This window comes from Pseudophryne corroboree, chromosome 7 (genome assembly GCF_028390025.1).
Source record: "Pseudophryne corroboree isolate aPseCor3 chromosome 7, aPseCor3.hap2, whole genome shotgun sequence".
Lineage (NCBI taxonomy): Eukaryota > Metazoa > Chordata > Amphibia > Anura > Myobatrachidae > Pseudophryne > Pseudophryne corroboree.
The window spans coordinates 173,044,132-173,064,437 of NC_086450.1; the positions used below are offsets into that span (position 1 = coordinate 173,044,132).

At 43.7% G+C, this 20,306-nt stretch overlaps 1 protein-coding gene across 10 annotated transcripts in view; it reads left to right on the top strand.

Moving 5' to 3' along the window:
• The window catches only part of ZRANB3 (zinc finger RANBP2-type containing 3), an 894,936-nt gene that overhangs the window by 845,686 nt on the left and 28,944 nt on the right, over positions 1 to 20,306 (top strand). For all 10 annotated transcript variants that reach the window (XM_063933768.1, XM_063933769.1, XM_063933776.1 and 7 more), the window contains one exon: positions 7,005 to 7,147. In XM_063933768.1, the coding sequence (XP_063789838.1) occupies positions 7,005 to 7,147 (143 nt within the window). The remainder of the gene's footprint in view (positions 1 to 7,004; positions 7,148 to 20,306) is intronic.

Sequence of the window (20,306 nt, forward strand, 5' to 3'; positions counted from 1 at the left end):
GGTGCACTAATTGGGTTTTCATTAGGTCGACCTAATGACTATTGACCTAATGACCCATACCCCCACCCAGAGCCTTTTGGTATTCTTGCAGTTAGAACGTGATTTGGTACTGAGCCTTAAATTCAGGTCTTTGCACATCACCCTACTACTCAGGGTCGTACTGGCCAATAAAGTTACAGAGGTAATCACTGGTGGACGCCACTGCCTGAGAGCCCCAACCGTTTTTCTAATGTCAGGTTCCAGACGGCACTCAAATTATAAATTGTTACTCTATTAGAGGGTCAGTTACATGGTCTGCCCAAGCCTCTGTGGGGGCAGGCCTCACGTCACTGCATTCTCCTGCTGGACCTTTCATGCCCCGGTCCAACACTGCTGTTGCTTGCATTTCTCATTTACAGTAGTCAGGGTGAAGTTTATGTTGCTTTACCCTTATGTTTTCCAGTAACCCAGGCACCAGAACCTTGACTTCGTATAGTTACAGGATAGGCTATTTACACTCCTCAAATATTACCCTAGAGCCACTGACATAATGGGTAACCCTCCTCATGACCATCACCTCAGCCAAGATGTAACCCCTGCTTGTGGCCTTCCCTTGCATATTGTTTATTATGTTTCCACCCAGACTTGACTGTACTATGGCTGATTACCAAATGTCTTGCCACCTGAATCAGGACATAGTCCTTCTGTCACACCCTCAGGAAGTACCTTCAGCAACTTCTTCAAACACTGCCTTATGTATTCCCATTTCCCCAGGACCTTATGGCAGTACGGCAGGCAATAAAATGGCTAGCAGCTTTTTATTGAGATTAATTTTGCCCAAACGGTGGGTAGATCCCAGGTTTTGATCTGAGTTTTTCTAAATCAAGTTTCTTTAATACATCTGTGCAAGACAACAATTGTCAACAAGTATAAGTGCTACAGGTCACAGAGTCTTAACTCATCGCATCTGCCACTGCTTTTTTTTCATGCCAGGTTGAGTTGCGCTTCGTATATAGATGCAGAGTCAGACGCACACAGATATACAAGTGTTGCATGTCACATTAACGAGCGCAGTCTTGTGAAGCAGATTTGTCGCTTTAAGATACACATTAAAGGAAAAAGATGTTACACTGCCCTACGTAGCTCACTTGCGCCACACATATAACGAATACTTACGTAGGTGTATAAGGACATATTTGTAATAGCTTTTTTTTGTTATTTTATTTTTTTTATTTACTGAATTTTGACTCTGTGTACAGTATTTCATTTCCTTTTCTAACTACTTTGTTGTTTGGATGTTTAAGATGCTACCTTTTGCGTGTGGTTATTAATCTTCTCCAGAGTCTGCATTGGGAGTTTGGTCTGCATAAAAAGTAGTCATCTTGTTCTGACTTATGGGTTGATTCAGTTAGCCTGAGTGCCTCTCTAATGCTAGCCCTGAGATCACAGATAGGGTCTGCGTTCAAAAATCTGCATTTTCATGGTGTAACGGGGGCAAGTTGATATGCCAGTGCTTACGTTTCCATGCCGTTGTAATGGCACATCACAGGGCTCACTACTAATTGAATCAAACCCCTGGGGTCCAACCTCATAGAAACAGCAGGGTCTGTATCCACCATTTTTGTGTTCCCCAATGAACTACACAATTAAAATGGATTAATGGTTAGTACAATACTGCTTTTACTGAAAGAACAGTAGGTACTTGTAATAAATGTGCATCAGACATAGCTGAAAAATAATAAGTGAAATATGCAGACTAGATGGATCAATATTCTGTTTCCATGGAACCTGTATATGAAAGCTCAGAACATGCTTAATAAATCACTAGTATGTGTATTCATAGCTGATGATAAACTGCCCACACGCTCTACCTTTCACTTAATAACCTGCGCTTATTTGGCTGAGTCCAGGTGTTCATGTCTTGATGTGAGGAGCCAGATCCTTTTCATAGTCACTAAGGCCAAACACACACACACACAGGCTGAAATCTGCTTGCTTCTCCTGACCACATTTACCAACATGTCTGATTATGATCCCATCGTATAAATGTGAATCGTGGGATTGTTTTTAGACTATGCTGAAACCTCACGGCAGTATGTGAATAGCATTACAGTTTTTTTCTTATTGGTTTTAGTAACACTTTTCATTACACTGTGTATAATGACTTCTAATTGAGATCGTCAACATTTCTCCAGTTTCTAATGTAAATATATAAAGTAAAGCATGTTATGTACAGTACTACTATGTCTCTATTAGGGACTATTGCTACAGATGTGTCCTCATACATCATTACCAAACAGCCCTGTCAGTGTGCCATGTCCTGTGAGACTCCGCTAGAATCAGATGCCTTTATTACGTCTTTTTTTGCAGAAAATGCGTCTCTGTCACAATGCAGTGCGACTATGATGCACCAAGAGACTGTTGAATGCTTTGTTGTGCGACACTTGTATATCTGTGTACGACTGAGTCTCTGAATCTGCATATAGAGTGCTATGATACAGCGGCTTTTTTCAATGCCAAGGTCCGTTGTGCTTTGCATACAGACTCAGTCGCACACAGATATACAAGTGCCGCATATTAGATTTATCAGCACAGTCTCCTGGTGCGTCGCATTTTCAGCAAAAAAACAAACAAAAAACAACGCTAAGAGATTTGCATGGGACCTGTGGGCACACTCATGGCAGGCATCTTGCACTGCATGGCATATTGAGGCCACATCTGTACCACATGTTATCAGAGGTTTTTTTACTGCTTCATGATACCATGAGGTCCCTACCTATATGTGCTTGCAGTCAAGGAGTAAAACAAATGACTAAGGATCTAGGTAGACTAGAGGAATGGTCAAGAGTGTGGCAATTACAGTTTAATGCCAATAAACGCGAAATCATACACTTGAGTCTCAAAACTCCAGAGGCTAAATATAGTATTAATGGCACTATACTGGAAACTACTGAGGATAGAAGGGATCTAGGAGTCACTATTTCAGGTGACTTAAAGGCAGATAAGCAATGCAACAAAGCAACCAAGAAGTCTAGTCAGATGCTTGGTTGCATAGGGAGAGGACTCAGCAGCAGAAAGAAAGAATGGAAAATGGGCACCCCTGAACACACTACACCCATTATAGATACGCCAATGCGCCTTCCTTCAAGACAAAGAGCCCAATTCAGACCTGTCGCAGCAGCAAATTTGTTAGCTAATCGGCAAAACCATGTGCACTGCAGCGGGGGTAGATATAACGTGCAGAGAGAGTTAGATTTGGGTGGGGTGTGTTCAAATTGAAATCTAAATTGCAGTGTAAAAATAAAGCAGCCAGTATTTACCCTGAACAGAAACAAAATAACCCACCCAAATCTAACTCTCTCTGCACATGTTATATCTGCCCTCCCCTGCAGTGCACATGGTTTTGCCGAACTTCTGACAAATGTGCTGCTGCGATCAGGTCTGAATTAGGCCCTAAGTCATTAAGTTCTACACATAGAAAAAAAGGATGCAGGTGCGCTATGCAAACATCACTGCTCAAAATGTGAATATATATTACAATTAAATATCATATAAGAGGTTTGTTAGCATAAATATGGCAAATGTAATGGACCTGACCACCATTGTTCAGAAAAAATATACATAGATAAAAAAAACCAAAGAAAGTGATAGAAAATGTTAATATAAGTGCTAAGTGGTGATGCCCTGAAGTGGCCCAGAGCAGCCCAGGCGGTCCCACACCCCTTTGCTCACCACAAAACATGACTATATAAATATAAAGAGGATGGCTTTGTCTGGGCTGGTTTGTCGGTGCCCTGCACTCCAAATGTGAACCCCTAGAATGTTAGGGACTTGCCCGCTGAGGTGACCTGGACGATGGTGGGCAGGCCCATAACTTTGGCCAAATTTATGCTAATAAATCCCTTATATGATATTATATTGCAATATTTATTTCCATTTTAAGCAGTAATGTTTGCACAGTGCACCTGCATCCTTTTTTTCTATGTTTAGTACTATAAATGTCTGCAAGGCAGCGCCTCTCATTACAAGCAGATAGGATGTGCAGTCTAGAGCACCTCCCCCTATAAAGTCGCTAGGTATCATGAGGTACCTAGTTTAATACAATCAACCTTTACCAGGTACAGGATGAGTTCTCCCATGGAATTTTACTTTGCGTTATTTCTGCAGACTGAGGCTCGTGTTACATTCCCCCTTTTTTCATCTGTTATTCGAAATGCAATGTTGCCTGCAACCAACCCTCCCATCCCTTCCCCCATTTACGTATAATTAATACACTCGGAAATATAACAAAATACGTTAAACAGTAGTTAGACATTTCTTTATTGTGACTTACATTGCAAGACTCTTATGAGCCCCTACGCACGTAAAGATTTCAGTGAACGATATGAACGTTCTCGTTCATATTGTTCAGTGTGTAGGCACCAACGATGAACGATGCGCTGCCCCGCGCTCGTTCATCGTTGGTGCCAGGTCTCTTATGCATGCAAGCCAATATGGACAATCTCGTCCATATTAGCATGCAGTGCTATGGCGGCGGGGGGAGTGAAGAAACTTCACTTTCCCCGTCACCTTGCCCCCGCCGCCGGGTTGCCATTTAAAAATGTTTAGCAAAATACTTTATTATAATTTAATCTTTGCACAGGATTGCTACTTTAATAATGTATTTATCCACAGCAATTTTTTCTCTCCTTGTTTGGTCAAATCAAACTGTGATATTTTTGAAGTAGTAAATGGCAGTGAGCAGGAGCCAGACCAGACTTCTATGCAAAGGTAGCGTCTCACACAATTCCTTTATAAATGAAGCCTGTCCCGACGGACCTCGCCATGGACAATGGTTCAGAGATCCAGCATTTGTGCCGGAGACATCTAATTGCTGATTTTATTGAATGGCGAACAAAACAAAATATATTGCAGGCTGACCCTCTTTTTTTTTTTTTTTTTTTTGGGGGGGGGGGGAGTTTCACTTTGCTAAAAACAAATAATATCCACCTCTATTAGTCATACACACACACACACGTGTGTGTGTGTGTGTGTGTGTGTGTGCGTGTGTGTGTGTGTTTTTGCAGCAGATTCAGACAAGTGGTGTTAACGTCTGCTGATGCTGAAAATAAACTTGTGTTCTGCTCCTTTAGCAAATTCTAACACCTACATGTTTCTGTGGATGCAAACGCCAAGGAAACTCAGTTTTTTTCCTTCTCATTTGCAGAATTACCAACTGTGATAATTCATCAATATTCATGTCCTTGTGCTTTAACACTTTTGCTTCCGGATAGACAGACACAGTTATGAAAGTTTTACTCCAGTGCCCCCTCCCTATAAAGCAATGTAGGAAACTGCTTTGAGTGTTCCAGCTAACTACCCCATGTACTACTAGATAGTATTGTAATGATTTACCTGTCTAGTGGAGCAGGTAATGGCTAACACTTTGCTGCCCTGCGCTTTTTTTTTTTTCATCTCAAAGAAAGAGTTAATATCGTAGACTCCTCAATTTCTGCCTGAGGCTCAGATTTTGAAACGAAAACGATCATCTTACAATAATGACTTTTTAAAATTGTATATGCCACTGTTCTCTGGTTCCACTATTCTATTATATAGAAGGATATAAATGTCCCTGTATTCCCCTGATGGTAGCATTCTAAGCAGGTTGAAAGCATAGTCAGCAGTCTTGCAGCAATTGCACTATGTCTAAGGATCATATGGCTAGAACCATGATATTATTCACTTACAATGAGCAGTATATAAACTTTGCCTATTGCACGCTCTCAAATGTTAAAGCCTTGACAGTACTGAGACACTTGCTTAACATCGCATGTGCTATCCTACATGATGGGCATGCCCAGTAATGATCCATCACTGACGGGTGAAGTGTGGATCACCGTTAATGAGCTCACAAGGTTATGCCCTTGTTACTTTGCAACCACTTTTCTGGGTTGTAACTGGGTCTTTGCACATCAATAACCACCACCCATTTTCCATTCAAAGACCTCCTCAAGCCCCACTTGCTGAGCGAAGCAATCAAGAGTCTACGATTTCTGATCTGTGACCCTCATGCTCTAGATCAATATATAGTATGCACTAAGTTGTCAACTGCAGCTTTTGTTTGTTTTGCTATAAACCTAATTAAACTGCAAGCTCTTTGGATTAGGCGGTCAATGCACTTTTTTATGCCCCTATAAATATATTGTTGCTTGTGCTGTGAAGGTTTGTAAAGTGCAGTGCACACAGTGGTGCTTTATATCTAAACTTCACAGCTTTATGCGGAGAACGATATTCAGACACATCAGTCTGCCACATTGGAGCTTATACTCTATTTTTTTCTACCACAGAGACACACACACACACATGCCCCACGCGGACCATATAGTTAGAAGATTATTAATGTACCTGTATGTCTTTTGAGTGTGAAGCCCACATTGAGGGTTCAGGCTCCTCACAGATTTCCCCCCTGGTTTCTGTACAGTATTTCCTGCATAGCAGCCACTGCACCACAGTAATTCATTGATTTGCTATACAGTGTGTATGTACTGTATTTTCAACTCCACAAACAGGGATGGGATTATAGACTGGTTTGCTCAACACAACTTTGTGTCCACACATCAGCCTTTTCCCCTTTACTGTCCTTAAAATGCAGCAGTCTATACAGGGTCAGATTTATCTTTATTGACATAAAACCCGTGCCCAGGGGCCGCAGAGGGGAAAGGCGGCTCTTAGTACTTGCACTGCACATATATCAATTATATTTTGTGTCCATTCAGAAGAAATATTAATTGAAGAAATGAGAAAAACAAGTTTGGCAGATGACTTACCTTTAGATGAATGTAGATAGTAGCTTCATTACATTTTGATCTCCAACATGACTGATAAGGCTAAAGAGGTAAAAAAAAGGTTTGGCCAGAGTTTATGGTGCCATAGGTTGTGTGCCTATGGTCTTCATAGTTGCCAGCCTGACCTTGAGCCTTTGATGTACAGTATATGGTGCTGTGTATAAAATGCCCACACTGTCTCTTCTCACTTCTCTTCTACAGATTGTGAGATTTATCAGAGAATGGGACAGCTTGACAGCCATGAAGCAGAGGATAATCCGGAAGAGTGGTCTGGTCTTCAGAAGCCCAGTACAGGCTATGGTAAACCTCTCGAAACAACAGTCAACGCACAGTAGCACCAAGAGGTACGAACATGGTTACCTAGTGCCAGTTGGCCAGTAGATGGGAGTATGCGCTTTGTAAGACACTCAGAGGTAAAAACTACCCCCTGTTGTTTGGGCAGTACAAGTCAGTTGGTGTAGAACTAATTACCTAGGCAAAGACAGGTCATTTTATCCAAGTATAAAAGGTTATATGTGGTTTTCCAGTCATAATTCAGCTGTAGGCTTAGCGCTGAGTCCTGCAGACTAGAATTGCATAACATATAAAAAAAAAACTATAATTACATAAAGCTCTTTTATTGATATTAGCAAGTACTAGCACGTCTCACAGATGCAATAAAAGCAATAAGGTATTTTTCACAAACATTTAACCACTGGGGGGAACTCTTCCATTGGAGTACCGTAGTTGAAGTTCTCCTTTCTGATGGCTGGAGAAACACTCATCAAACACTTATCAGCAACAGCGCAAAGAATTCTGCTGTGCAGTCTGACGTAGGCCCTATTACTGAGGATCTCTAGAAAATAAAGTCAGGTAAACTACTGTGGCTTCTTCTAGGGAAGAGAAGTAAGAGGCATTTCCGCTGTTTAACAAAGAAACGTAGTTTTGTTGTATGGAGCGAGAATTGTGGAGGATACAAATGTTGCTTTTCAGTCTGGCTGTGTGTCTCACTCTTTACACTTTTATTAAATCTACATGTTGCCAAGCAACAAGAGACTTGTGATGGAGGGAAAAATACTAAGAATATTAGTAAGAAAAATACTAAAAACCCCACATGGTTACATCCCAACCCACTGCATGCCTATAGTTTAACTGGGAATTGTACACAACTCCCTTTAATATTGCATTTGTGTATTTGTAATGCTTTGGAATATAAAGTTATATAACACTGCCAGTCAGATGGTCGACAGTTAACATATCGCCTTTGATAATGTCGACACTAGAATGTGGACATGGTTTGACATCTTCACAATGTCAACATCTGAAATGTCAGCATTTTCAGAATGACAAAGGTTAGGGTTAGGCACCGTCGGGAGGGTTATGGGAGACACTAGGGGAGGGTATATGGGTAGGGAATAGAGTTAGGGGGGAAATACTCGCCAGAATGCCACCGTGCTAAAACTCCTGCTCGTATGACCAACAGGACCTGTAAGATCCTGTTGGAGATGCCAGGTAAGTGACCACTTTGCCACCTGGAACATTAGGTTGACATTCTATCATGTCGACATGTCATCTGTGTAGACATGAGAACTGTCGCCGTGACATGTCACACCTCCTCTGCCACAGATGTAACCTGTGTAAGTCACCGCATGTACTGTATGTGGCCTTACTGGCGAGGCGACGGGCTTACACACATTCACACACCAGGGCTATTTGGTCACAAGCTAATTACCTATCAGTATTTCTTAAGACTGTGCTCTAGTTTCCTCATCACAAAGAAAACATACAAACTACACACAGCGCACCGGTCAGAACAGAACTGTTGGCTCCAGTGCTATGATGCAGCATTAATAAGAATAATAACTACTATACCTTCACATACAGTATATCCACCTACTGGTGTGCTGGATGTCTGCAGATGGTCTTGCTAGGATTATGATGATCACGAAAACTTCAATGACCACTGTGCTATTGAGCTGTTAGCCTCAAAACAATTGCTGCGTTCAGTGATCATCTGACCAAACTCAATCATATCCTGTTGGAGGATGACTGCTATCTGCTTATGTGATTGCTCAGGTTCTGATCATGCTAACAGCCCCCACGTATACCAGACGCCATCTGAGGTTGAGCCACAAATGTGAGGTTGATCCAGATGCCCAGCACTCATCTGCCTTCACATTAGGAACAGTCTACTCTCATTCTCTAAATACAGCTGTACTTTGCATATCTTCCCTCTGTAGTCTGGCCTTTAGTGTGAGAGGCCTTCAGTGCTATGATACACACAAGGCAGGGATATACGTGCTCCAAATTGCCCATTAAACAGCTTTATACTTTGTACAATATGTCAGGTTTGGAGGTTCCTATACAGGCACGCAGCTCTGCCAGTAATACCCCTTTCACATCGCAAAAATAACCCGGGTTATATAACACTGCCACGCGGCTCAGTGTGCGATGTGAAAGGGGCCTTGGAGAATTCCCGGGTCGCCTGACCTGGTAATTCAACCTGGGTTATAAGAAGGGTTATTCCTGGGTTGAATACCGGGTCAGTGGCAGTGTAAACGGGATCCCTGGTCGATGCGACCCGGGACCCGTTTACTACATAGGGAGAGGCGGCGCGGAGATGAGCTTATCTCCCAGCGCTGCCTCCACCTCCGCTGCCGGCTCCGCCCACCTCTGCTATGGCAACCGAAGCCAGCGCTGAGGCTCCAATGCCGGGTCCCACCTGGGAAGGACCCATTTCCAATTCCTGGGTGGATGGGGCTTTAACTAAAATGAGTTGTGACAGGAAGGTATGTGCGGGCCACATTAACTATATATGCACACTGGGCAGCCGCCCAGGGCCCCATGCTTCTAGGGGCCTTTGAGCAGGGGCAGCTTGGGCCAGGAGACTTCCGCCCTTCCCTGGGCTGGTGCCTCCGGAGCTTCTTGTGAGGCAGGTAGAGAATGATAGAGAATGAGCTCTGATATTAAATTCTACACAGTCAGAGAGCAGCCACCTGCCGCCCAGCCTGCTGCCAGACAGTAAATGGCTGTCGTATTGATGATTGGGAGATAGCTGGTATATCCACCAGTCATAGTACTGACATCCATTCATTGTATGGAGGCATGTGGAGAGACCGCGCAGGACGCAGAAGGATTTTTTACATTTCTTCCTGTGAATGGGCAGGTAGTGGCCAGTGCATTGCTTTGCCCAGGGCCTGTAATGCTGTTATGAGGTCCATGGGTACAGTCAGTATCTCAGCATAAGATGTGGCTTCCAATATCCCGGGACAGGAAATGATCACTACAGAGGTAGTCTCTGAGCTTTATGGGTTCTGTGCATGATGCTGGCTGTGGGAAAGCAGGGACTGGATTTAATATTAAATATTTATTTTGAAAGCATATCTCCTTTAAAAGTTAGTTGGATGCTGTAATATGATAAACAATTTACAATTTATAGATTCAACACAACTTAATCCCTCCGGCTTGTTCAAATGAGTGATGCATTATGTATTGAAAATGCAGATTTCATTTATTTTCTCTGGATAAATCTGCATTGTATGTGCACCAAAATGCTGCAGTTGTTCTTGTTTTTATGTAGGCATTTCATATGTAATCTGAATGGGAAAAGAGGGACTGGGAATGAGAATTTAGGGTTTTATTTGTATGTACTGTAAGTCGAATAAAATTCTATAGCAATGACCTCAACCACGTGACCACTACTCCCATCTGACACAATGCCATGTTCAGCTAATGTATCTTAATGCAGGACTGTCAGGCTGATCAGTACACAACACTGACAATGCTAAATTCCCTTGTCGTATAAACAACCCTTTATGAAGTCTAAGAACACTGTACGCTGTTTACTTAAGAAGTACCGTAATGGTACGCTAGTTGCGTAACGATCGCTCAGCCGTAGGCGAGACGCTCAAGCGTCACGTTCGCTCACGGCCCAGCGATCACAGGACACGTTATTGGCTACGACTAGAGTAATGATTCGCTATGGCGTAGCGGACGCTCGAGACCACGAGGAGATCACCAGCGGTGCAGACGCTCACAACACTATACCTTTATGTCTAAACCTTATACCAATAAAATTCACAGAATACCTTAATGTGAGTACAGGGTGTAAGTGCAACCTTGTGTAACCTGACTAACTACAAAGCTGCTTGAGCGTCACCGACGCTCAAGTGAACACTTAACACTATAGGAAATACACAGATACTGGTTTAGGGTCCAAAGCCTATTAACTGTATTCTATCTAATGTATTTGTAAAAGGGGATAACAGTACAAATGATACACTACAATATAACAGAGACTTCCTAACCAAAATACAATACTATCTAATACAATACAATACTAGTCTAGGGGAGATACGAGAGAAAGAGAAGGGAAAGAGAGAGAGAGACGGAGAGAGATGAGAGAAATTGGCTCACAGAAAGACAATGATTACGGAGAGAAACTTACGCACAGGGTAAACGATCGCATGCGCCTGGACATCCAGCACCCGATTTTCAGCAATGAGAACCGTTGAAGAGTGAGAGCTGGATGTGGTCGGCCTGCCTATTTATGCCCCACACACAATGCAATCTCATAGTCCCTACAATCCCATTGTCCATTGGATGAAGGAATTCGACCCTGTATCACAACAAAAGGTCATAGGTTGATTCATACAGGTGGGCTGTGACGATTTCCAACAGCTCAGGTGGGTGGGAAACTAGGTTTCCCGCCGCATACCTGAGTATGAGTAAATAATAGAAATGGACATAAACTTCTTATGTCCATAACTATTCGCACGAGCGATTAATACGCTCCAAACCAACACCGGAATATTGCTAATTAAATACTCTTCCGATGGGTACCAAACACTGCTGTATGATTCCTGTTAGACCCTTCGTACAATACAAAGAGGGATTACTTTAAACAGGGACCTTCTGTATTAACCAAACTTTCAGAAACTATCAAAGGGATCATGATCTATAAACTACATTAATTGTGAAAATATGTAACGAATGAGTCGCACGCTACGACTACATAAACTCTACCGTAAATACGCATACTGCGCCTGCGAGTGCACGCTATTGCGGGTATGCGCCTTCACGGGAGAGCGTACGCATGCGCAGCACGGACCAGTGTGCGGTGCAAATATGGCAACGTGCATGGGGATATTTTTCTGACTTTGACAGTCCACCCTTTGGCAGTCAATAATAACTGCCACCTTCTAAAACATTTCAAAAGGAGAAAAATATATGTCAGGGGTTAATTCATTTCCATGGTTGGGTGAGGGAGGAGAGAGGAGTAGGTGTGAAGAGGGTATGACCTAGTGTGATAGCAGAAGCATGTGTGTATGAGTCCATGTTTGGAGGGTCATGTATCATCGTGCCGTACGTGTTGTAAATCAAGCTTCGAGGTATTGCGAAGTATACATTTGAATTCCTTCTTATCCTGTGGTACAGGTCTGTGGATGGGCTGTCAAACTTTACCGAGCTCTTTTCGGATTTTGAACAAAATGGGGAGCACATTTTAGTTGATGATACATGAATGGGGGAGGTATGTGGTTGCTGATATCTGTGCCTGTATTCCCTATCGTCTATGTGTGTCATTACCTGAGGGTTGTAGAGATGAAGATAAAGAACACTTATGGAAAATGCAATGATATTCTATGTCAGGGAAATGTACATCTGTCGTCGAAGTTGTGTTCGGTATCTGTTGAGAGTCGTCTTCTTTGCGCTGTATTGCTCCTTGGGCATGAGCAAATAGCTTTGTCAGAGCCATCGGATTTACAAAAAAATGTTGGGCTAGCGTGAGTTTAAAAGTACTAGGGAAACTGGGGATCCATGGCAAAGTTCATCAAATGTCCATTTCTCAAGTGGTCAAAACTTCATCTTTGGTGCTTGTCTGTTGTCTGTATAGCGTCTCGTCAACTTCCTCGTCCAAGGGGGTCTTTGTATCTTGGAGAAAAGCAGAAAAACAGGTGAAAGAAACGGACCGTATAATCGCATTTTCATCACATTCTGGTTTCTATTATTGGGTCATAAATCAAATCCAGGTTAATTACAGTTTCCTCACTCCTCACGCTCATCACTTTTGTACTTTGTTTGCACCTCATTAAAGCCTGCCCGCATCTAAATATCAATCCAATCGATATAACGACACCCAAGATACATAGTAGAAACTTTCCAACATCCATTATGACTCCTTGAGCCCAGTCTCCTAAACCGGAGAACCAATTTCGCGGGTTCAACCATGACACCCAACCAGTCAGCTCATTACCTACAGCAGCAAGGGTGAGATTGTGTTTTCGACGAAATTCCCACTTTAATTGCAGAATATCGTCCATCTTTTGGTCTATGACCTCTACCGGATCCTCGGTGCTATTCGTGATATAAGTGCAACACTTTATGCCGTACTGTGTTGCCAATGTAACACAATATCCGCCTGTTACTGCTGTAAGATAATTAAGAACCATCCTATGCTGAACTAGTTCCGTTTTGTAAGCTTGAAGTTCTCTTCCAGTGTATCTAAACGTGTCATCATACATTTCAGTGATATTATCTAACAAATTGGCGAGTGCGGAAATGTATCTATAATTCATCACTCCTCGAGCGGTGCGAGTGAAATCTAACGCTACCAGGACCTGAATCCCGGTGGATTCATGGATAAGATCAGAGGCCGGATGCTCTAACCTTTCTGACAGTTGTCTTTTAACTCGGTGCTCGTAATGAGTGTGAGTATAAGGAGCTTGGGCACCACGGTGTATGTCCTTCATTTTGTCATGTGTAACAGTCATCACTTCAGGCAATACTTTTCCAATATAACACAATCCTTCAGAGTTTGGGGCAAGCCACTTGTACGCCTTTCTCCCGCATATGAAATATGCGTCATCGGGGAGAACATATGGGACGGAGAAGGACATGACCATGTTACAAACCTTCCAGGTGAAATCTCCTGACCCTAATTCTTCCATCTGCTTAATGCACGTATCAGTTTGTACGATATGTGCACAGTATCCTGGTGATACCTCTCCAACTCTAGTAATCCTATTTCCTAAGGTATATCGATACCGGAGAGATTTTCCTCTACTGGCTATGTGGCGTACAAGCTCTGTATCTGTAGGCATTCTATCTGCTCTGTGTGAAAAGGTCATGGTAAGGTTGCTCCATGACACTTCCCAATTTCCCGGCTTACGGGGGTTGGAGATATTAAAACATAAGAGGGACCTATCCACATGGTATTGGTGGAGCTTCAAACTAGGAGGGCTGGAGATGTTAAATCTCCGGTCCACCGGTCTCCCACCACTTAGCTCAAGTACCTCCCCTAACGTTAAAGGAAATGGTACTAGCCCTGATTTGCTATGACCCTGAGGTACTTGAGAGCATACCCAACAATCTGTTTTGTTTAACACATTACCCACTAAAGAGTGATAGTCACTCAATGGATGCCGGTCCATATGGATATTAAAACTGGATTGGCATTTCTTTATGCATCCATCTTCAACCAGATTATCACAGAGCCTACAGATACAATTTTCTTCAGCTAACAATCCATCACAATTTCTTCTATCGGATCGTTTTCTGATACTCGCCTTTGCTTGTTGGTTTGGTTGATCTTGGAAAACTACGCCTCCATCATCATAATCGGAACCCATTCCAGATCCTCTCTCGACCTCTATGGTACTCTCGCCGGAACAGACTGCTCTGGTCAACATCACGGTTAACATCAAAATCCGGATCACAGTCTCTTGGGGCAAGTCCATCTTTGAGGAGGAAATAGAGAAGAATGAGAAGGGGGAAAAAAGAAATTTCAAGGAAGAGGGGATGGGAAGTGGAGAAAAACAATAAAAGGGAGAGGGGAGTCGACAACTGCTTTCGGTCTTCAAGGCTCAGGTGCCGCCTCAGTCCTCCTGGAACAGACACTCCAGTGATACAACCTCTACCGTCTGTTCCTTATCACGGGACTTCTCTGGATCAGCAACCTTTTTGCAGTGGGATGAATGGACCCAAGTCTCTCTCTCAGCCACCTTCAATGCTGTGGTGCTAGTCAATAAGACCTGGTATGGTCCTTCCCATCTATCAATAAGACAACCTGAGCGTAGAAAATTTCGTATCATTACATAATCCCCAGGTTCAATGTCATGACAATTACTATCTGGTAAATCAGGAATCACCAACTTCAGATTATCATTTTGATTCCTCAACTGCTTACTCATGTTAATCAAGTACTTTACAGTTACTTCATTGTTACATTTCAAATCATCCTGAGGGTTAATCATGACATGCGGTTGTCGACCAAACAAGATTTCAAAAGGAGACAGATTAAGAGGGGACCTGGGAGTGGTTCTGATGCTATACAAAACAATGGGTAAAGCTTCTGGCCACGTCAATCCTGTCTCTGCCATTACTTTACTCAATTTATTTTTAATAGTGCTGTTCACTCTTTCGACCTTCGCGCTCGCCTGTGGACGGTACGGAGTGTGCAGCTTGCTATCAATTCCCATCAACTTACACATTCCTTGAAAGACATCACCTGTAAAATGGGTACCCCTATCACTTTCAATGATTCTAGGGATACCATATCTACATACAAATTCCTGCACAATTTTCTTAGCTGTAAACATAGCGGTATTTGTAGCTGCTGGGAAAGCTTCGACCCAATTCGAGAAAACATCTATACAAACAAGTACATATTTCAAATTTCGACATGGGGGTAATTGAATGAAGTCGATTTGTATTACCTGGAAAGGGCCGCCGGCAGGTGGGATATGGGATGGTTCTGTAGGTATTGCCTTTCCAATATTCTTTCTCAGACAGGTAAGGCATGACATTGCTCTTTTACTCGCATGAGAGGAGAATCCTGGGGCGCACCAGTATGCTCTTACCAATTTGCACATCCCCTCCTTGCCTAGATGAGTCAGCCCGTGAGCTGCTTCAGCCAGACATGGAAGGTATGCCCTGGGGGCCACTGGTTTACCATGTCCATCCGTCCAGAGCCCTGAGGACTCCTGGCCATATCCCTTTGCCTTCCAGACTGCTCTTTCCTGTGTGGAACACAAATTCTGCATCTCACACAACTTTTGTGTGTTGATGGTATTAAATACCATCAGTTGTGTGGTGTCTGTCTGTATGGGGGTAGCAGCTGCAAGCTTTGCGGCTTCGTCTGCTCGGCTGTTACCAAGGGATACTGGGTCTTGGCTATATGTATGTGCTTTACATTTGATAACAGCCACTCTGTCGGGTTCCTGTATCGCTGTTAGAAGCCTTTTTATATATGCTGCATGCGCTATCGGTGTACCAGCTGCCGTCATGAAATTTCTGAGGCGCCATAGGGCTCCGAAATCATGTACTACCCCGAAGGCGTATCTAGAGTCGGTGTAGATATTGGCTGACTTACCCTTAGCCAATTCACATGCTCTGGTTAGGGCGACCAGTTCAGCAACCTGGGCTGAGTGAGGTGGGCCTAGCGGTTCCGCTTCTATGGTGTCTTGGTCATCTACGACTGCGTATCCAGTACACAAGTCTCCCGAGTCTGACTGTCTATGACAACTACCGTCAGTGTAGAACGTGAGTTCTGCATCTTCCAGTGGATTGTCACTGATGTCAGGCCTTGCGGTGAAATTTTGGGTCAAATATTCCATACAATCATGTGTATCTTCCTTTGCATTAAATCCTCCTTCCCCATCACTCTCACCTTCCACCCTTTGTGCCTGACCAGGCACACCTGGGAGAAAAGTTGCAGGATTTAATGCGCTGCATCTCCTTATGGTGATGTTTACTGGGGCCATTAATGCCAATTCCCATCTTGTAAACCTTGCAGATGAGACGTGTCTGGTTTGGGCAGAATTCAATAAGGCAGATACCGCATGTGGTGTATGGATTGTGAGGTTGTGGCCTAGCACGACATCTTCGCTTTTTGTCACTAGCAATGCTATCGCCGCAACGCTACGCAAGCATGTGGGGAGGGATCGCGCTACCGTGTCTAGCTGGGCGCTGTAGTATGCGACTGGCCTGCTGGCGTCACCGTGTTTTTGGGTTAGTACACCTGCTGCGCACCCAGCACTTTCTGTTCCGTATAGTTCAAAGGGTTTCCCATAGTCTGGCATACCTAGTGCTGGTGCCTGCGTTAGGCACTGTTTGAGTCTCTCAAATGCTGTTTCGGATTCGTCTGTATGCGAAATCCGATCAGGTTTGTTTGAAGAGACCATTTCCTGCAAAGGTAACGCCAATATGGAAAACCCTGGGATCCAATTACGGCAATACCCACACATTCCTAAAAACGTCCTGATCTGTTGCTGGGTTTGTGGCAGTGTCATGTCTCTAATGGCTTGGATTCTATCAGCGGTCAGGTGTCTCAGTCCTTGTGTTAGACAGTGTCCCAAATATTTTACCTTAGTTTGGCATAATTGTAACTTGTCTTTGGAAACCTTGTGACCTGTGTCTGAAAGATGAAACAGGAGCTGTTTCGTATCCTTCAGAGATGCTTCCAGTGAATCTGAACACAGTAATAAATCGTCCACATACTGTATCAATACTGATCCACTGTCTGGTTGGAAAGACTGTAAACAATCATGCAAAGCCTGAGAAAATATACTTGGACTATCTATGAAACCTTGGGGTAACCGAGTCCACGTGTATTGGACTCCTCTGTATGTGAATGCAAACAAATATTGGCTGTCAGGGTGCAGAGGTACCGAAAAGAAAGCGGAGCAGAGGTCAATAACAGTGAAAAATTTGGCAGTGGGAGGAATTTGCATTAGGATGACAGCTGGATTAGGCACTACGGGGAACTGACTTTCAACTATTTTGTTAATCCCCCTTAGATCCTGCACTAGCCTGTAACCCCTCCCCCCACTCTTTTTAACAGGGAAGATGGGACTATTTGCTGTGCTGGACGTTCTTACTAGAATGCCCTGTTGTAGCAAGCGCTCTATTACGGGAAAAACTCCTAACTCCACCTCTGGCTTCAGAGGATACTGTGGGATTTTTGGAGCTATCCTACCATCTTTTACTTGTACAATTACTGGAGCTACGTTTGCCATTAATCCAGTGTCCTGTCCATCTTTTGTCCAAAGTGACTCTGGTATCTGAGATATCATCTCTTCTACTTGGGATGGATTCCTATTTGTCATAATGGAATGTGACATTAATTTTGATGGGGAGTCTAACATGTCTCGTACCTCCTGAGCGTGATTCTCAGGAATGTCCAAGAATACACCTTCAGGAGTACAATAAATGACGCAACCCATTTTACATAGTAAGTCTCTACCCAGGAGATTAGTTGGTGCTGATGCAGCCAGCAAAAAGGAATGCTTGGTATGCAAAGGCCCTATTGTAATCTCGGCTGGTTTGCTAACAGGGTAGTGCTGGACTACTCCTGTTACTCCCATGGCTGGAATTGTCCTACCAGTGGTTCTCATGCCCACTGTCGAATTTATCACTGACTTGGCCGCCCCTGTGTCTACAAGAAAGTTTAAAGTTTTACCAGCTACATTGATTGCAATCTCTGGTTCACTTCCAAGACTGGCAATCAACTTAACTGGCTGCAGATTACAGGTATGGCCACACCCCTAGTGGGTATGCTGACCTCCCTGAATCCCGCTGGCAGCGACTACATGTGAGGGGGTTAGCTGGGAACTACCAGAGGCATGCCAATCTCTGTTCGGGGGATATCTTTTTGTTTCCCCTGTATGTGGCTCAAAACTCCGCCTCTGTGGACCCTGCTCCCAATGTCGTGTGTCGTGTCGTTGTCTAGGGGGTTGAAAAGATCTTTGTACACTCTTTGTTCTACAGTCTCGTGCATAGTGTCCCGGTCTGTTACAAGAAAAACATGTCATTACACTTGCCTTACCCACAGGATTCGGTGGTACATACGCAGGCTGCCTTGTGGTCAGCGCCTGTATACTTACGGACATCAACTTATCACTTTGCGACTCCCTGTGCCTAGTGATGTTTCTGTCGTGATCAATAGCAGCCTCTCTCAATGTGGACACTGACAGACCTCGCCAACATGGTTGTGTGGTCTGTACCCTAGCTTTTAATGTTTCTTTCAAACCATCCATCAGTACAGATACTGCTACTTCTCGATGGTTTGGGTTGGTCTTAATGTCTTCTATACCAGTGTACTTTGCCATTTCTAATAGTGCCCGGTGAAAATATTCTGTTGCCGTTTCGGACTCCTTTTGCTTAATGGAGAATATCTTGTTCCATTTAACAACGGCTGGGAAATACTCCTTTAGCTGTAAATTTATCCTTTTTACATTATCCTTGTTGTACACGTCTGTAAGCGGTACATCTTTATCCAAGGCGCAGTCAACTAAGAATTGAGTTGCGTCGACATTGGAAGGTAAACAAGCTCTTAGCAGTATCTGCCAATCCTTGTTGTTGGGTTCTACAGTGTTACCTAGATCCCTGATGTATTTTTGGCTAGCAACTAAGTCTTTCCTGGGGTCAGGAAATTCGGACACTATTGTTCTTAATTCCATTCGGGAAAATGGAGTGTACATGGCAATGTTCCTTATGGGAGTGGCTCCAGACACATCTGTTTTTCCATTGGGAACTGCTATTACCCTTACAGGAGCAATTCTAACAGCCTCATTCTGCGTAGATTCTACAACTTGTGGTACAATTGTTTCAGTGTAGTGCATGGTGCCGTACTTACCCGTTGACACGACCTCACCTATCCCTCCGCTAGGGGCTTTCACTAATCTCGTGGGTGTCGCTGTGCCTACTGTGGTCTCTGCTATGGTGGCCGCAAGAGAGAGAGCTGAAATTGTTGCCGAATCTTCTTCTTGATCACACTCCTGAGGAAGGTTCAAAACAGGGTACAACTTGCACGGGTTAATAATAGCATGAGTTACTTGGTTAACATCATTTACATTTACAGGGTTACTAAGTGTTTGTGTTTTACAACCCAGTGCGTTTCTCTCCGCAATCAACCTCCCTCCTGCAATGTATGGTGGAGGAGGAGCTGTGGCTATCAGCTTCCTGACTGCCCCAGATCCTGCCGCCAGAGCCAAACCTCTCTGTATCTCACCTTCCTGGTGCCATAACTGTAAATAATCATGATGTTGAATTCGTCTCTTTGTTGATTTTACGAGACATATCCTCCTCCTTAAATTTTGTAACACTTCTGGACTGAAGCTACCTATTCTTGGGAATTTGTCCCTGTCTTGTACAGTCATTCTCTCCCATTCATCACATAAAGATTCTGTGTGACTTCCGTATTTTTCACACATGATGTACCTTGCCGACCCAACGGGTCGGTTCTCTGAATCAACCCGAACCGAGGTTGATCGCCCCCTACCTGAACAACTGGCCCCCATAATTCTGCAGGTGTTGCTTATTCCTCCTTGGATCTTTATATCAAGGTTTTCAGCGAACCCTTACAGCAAACCAAATTATTCAAAAATAGGCCGGCGGTGGCGGTTTACCGAGTACCCCACTCACTCGCCCACCTCGACCAATACGACCTGATCACACCGACGTGGTGCTGGCGTACTCGATACAGGGCCCTACCAAAAGAACCTTCGGTTTACTGGAACATATGAG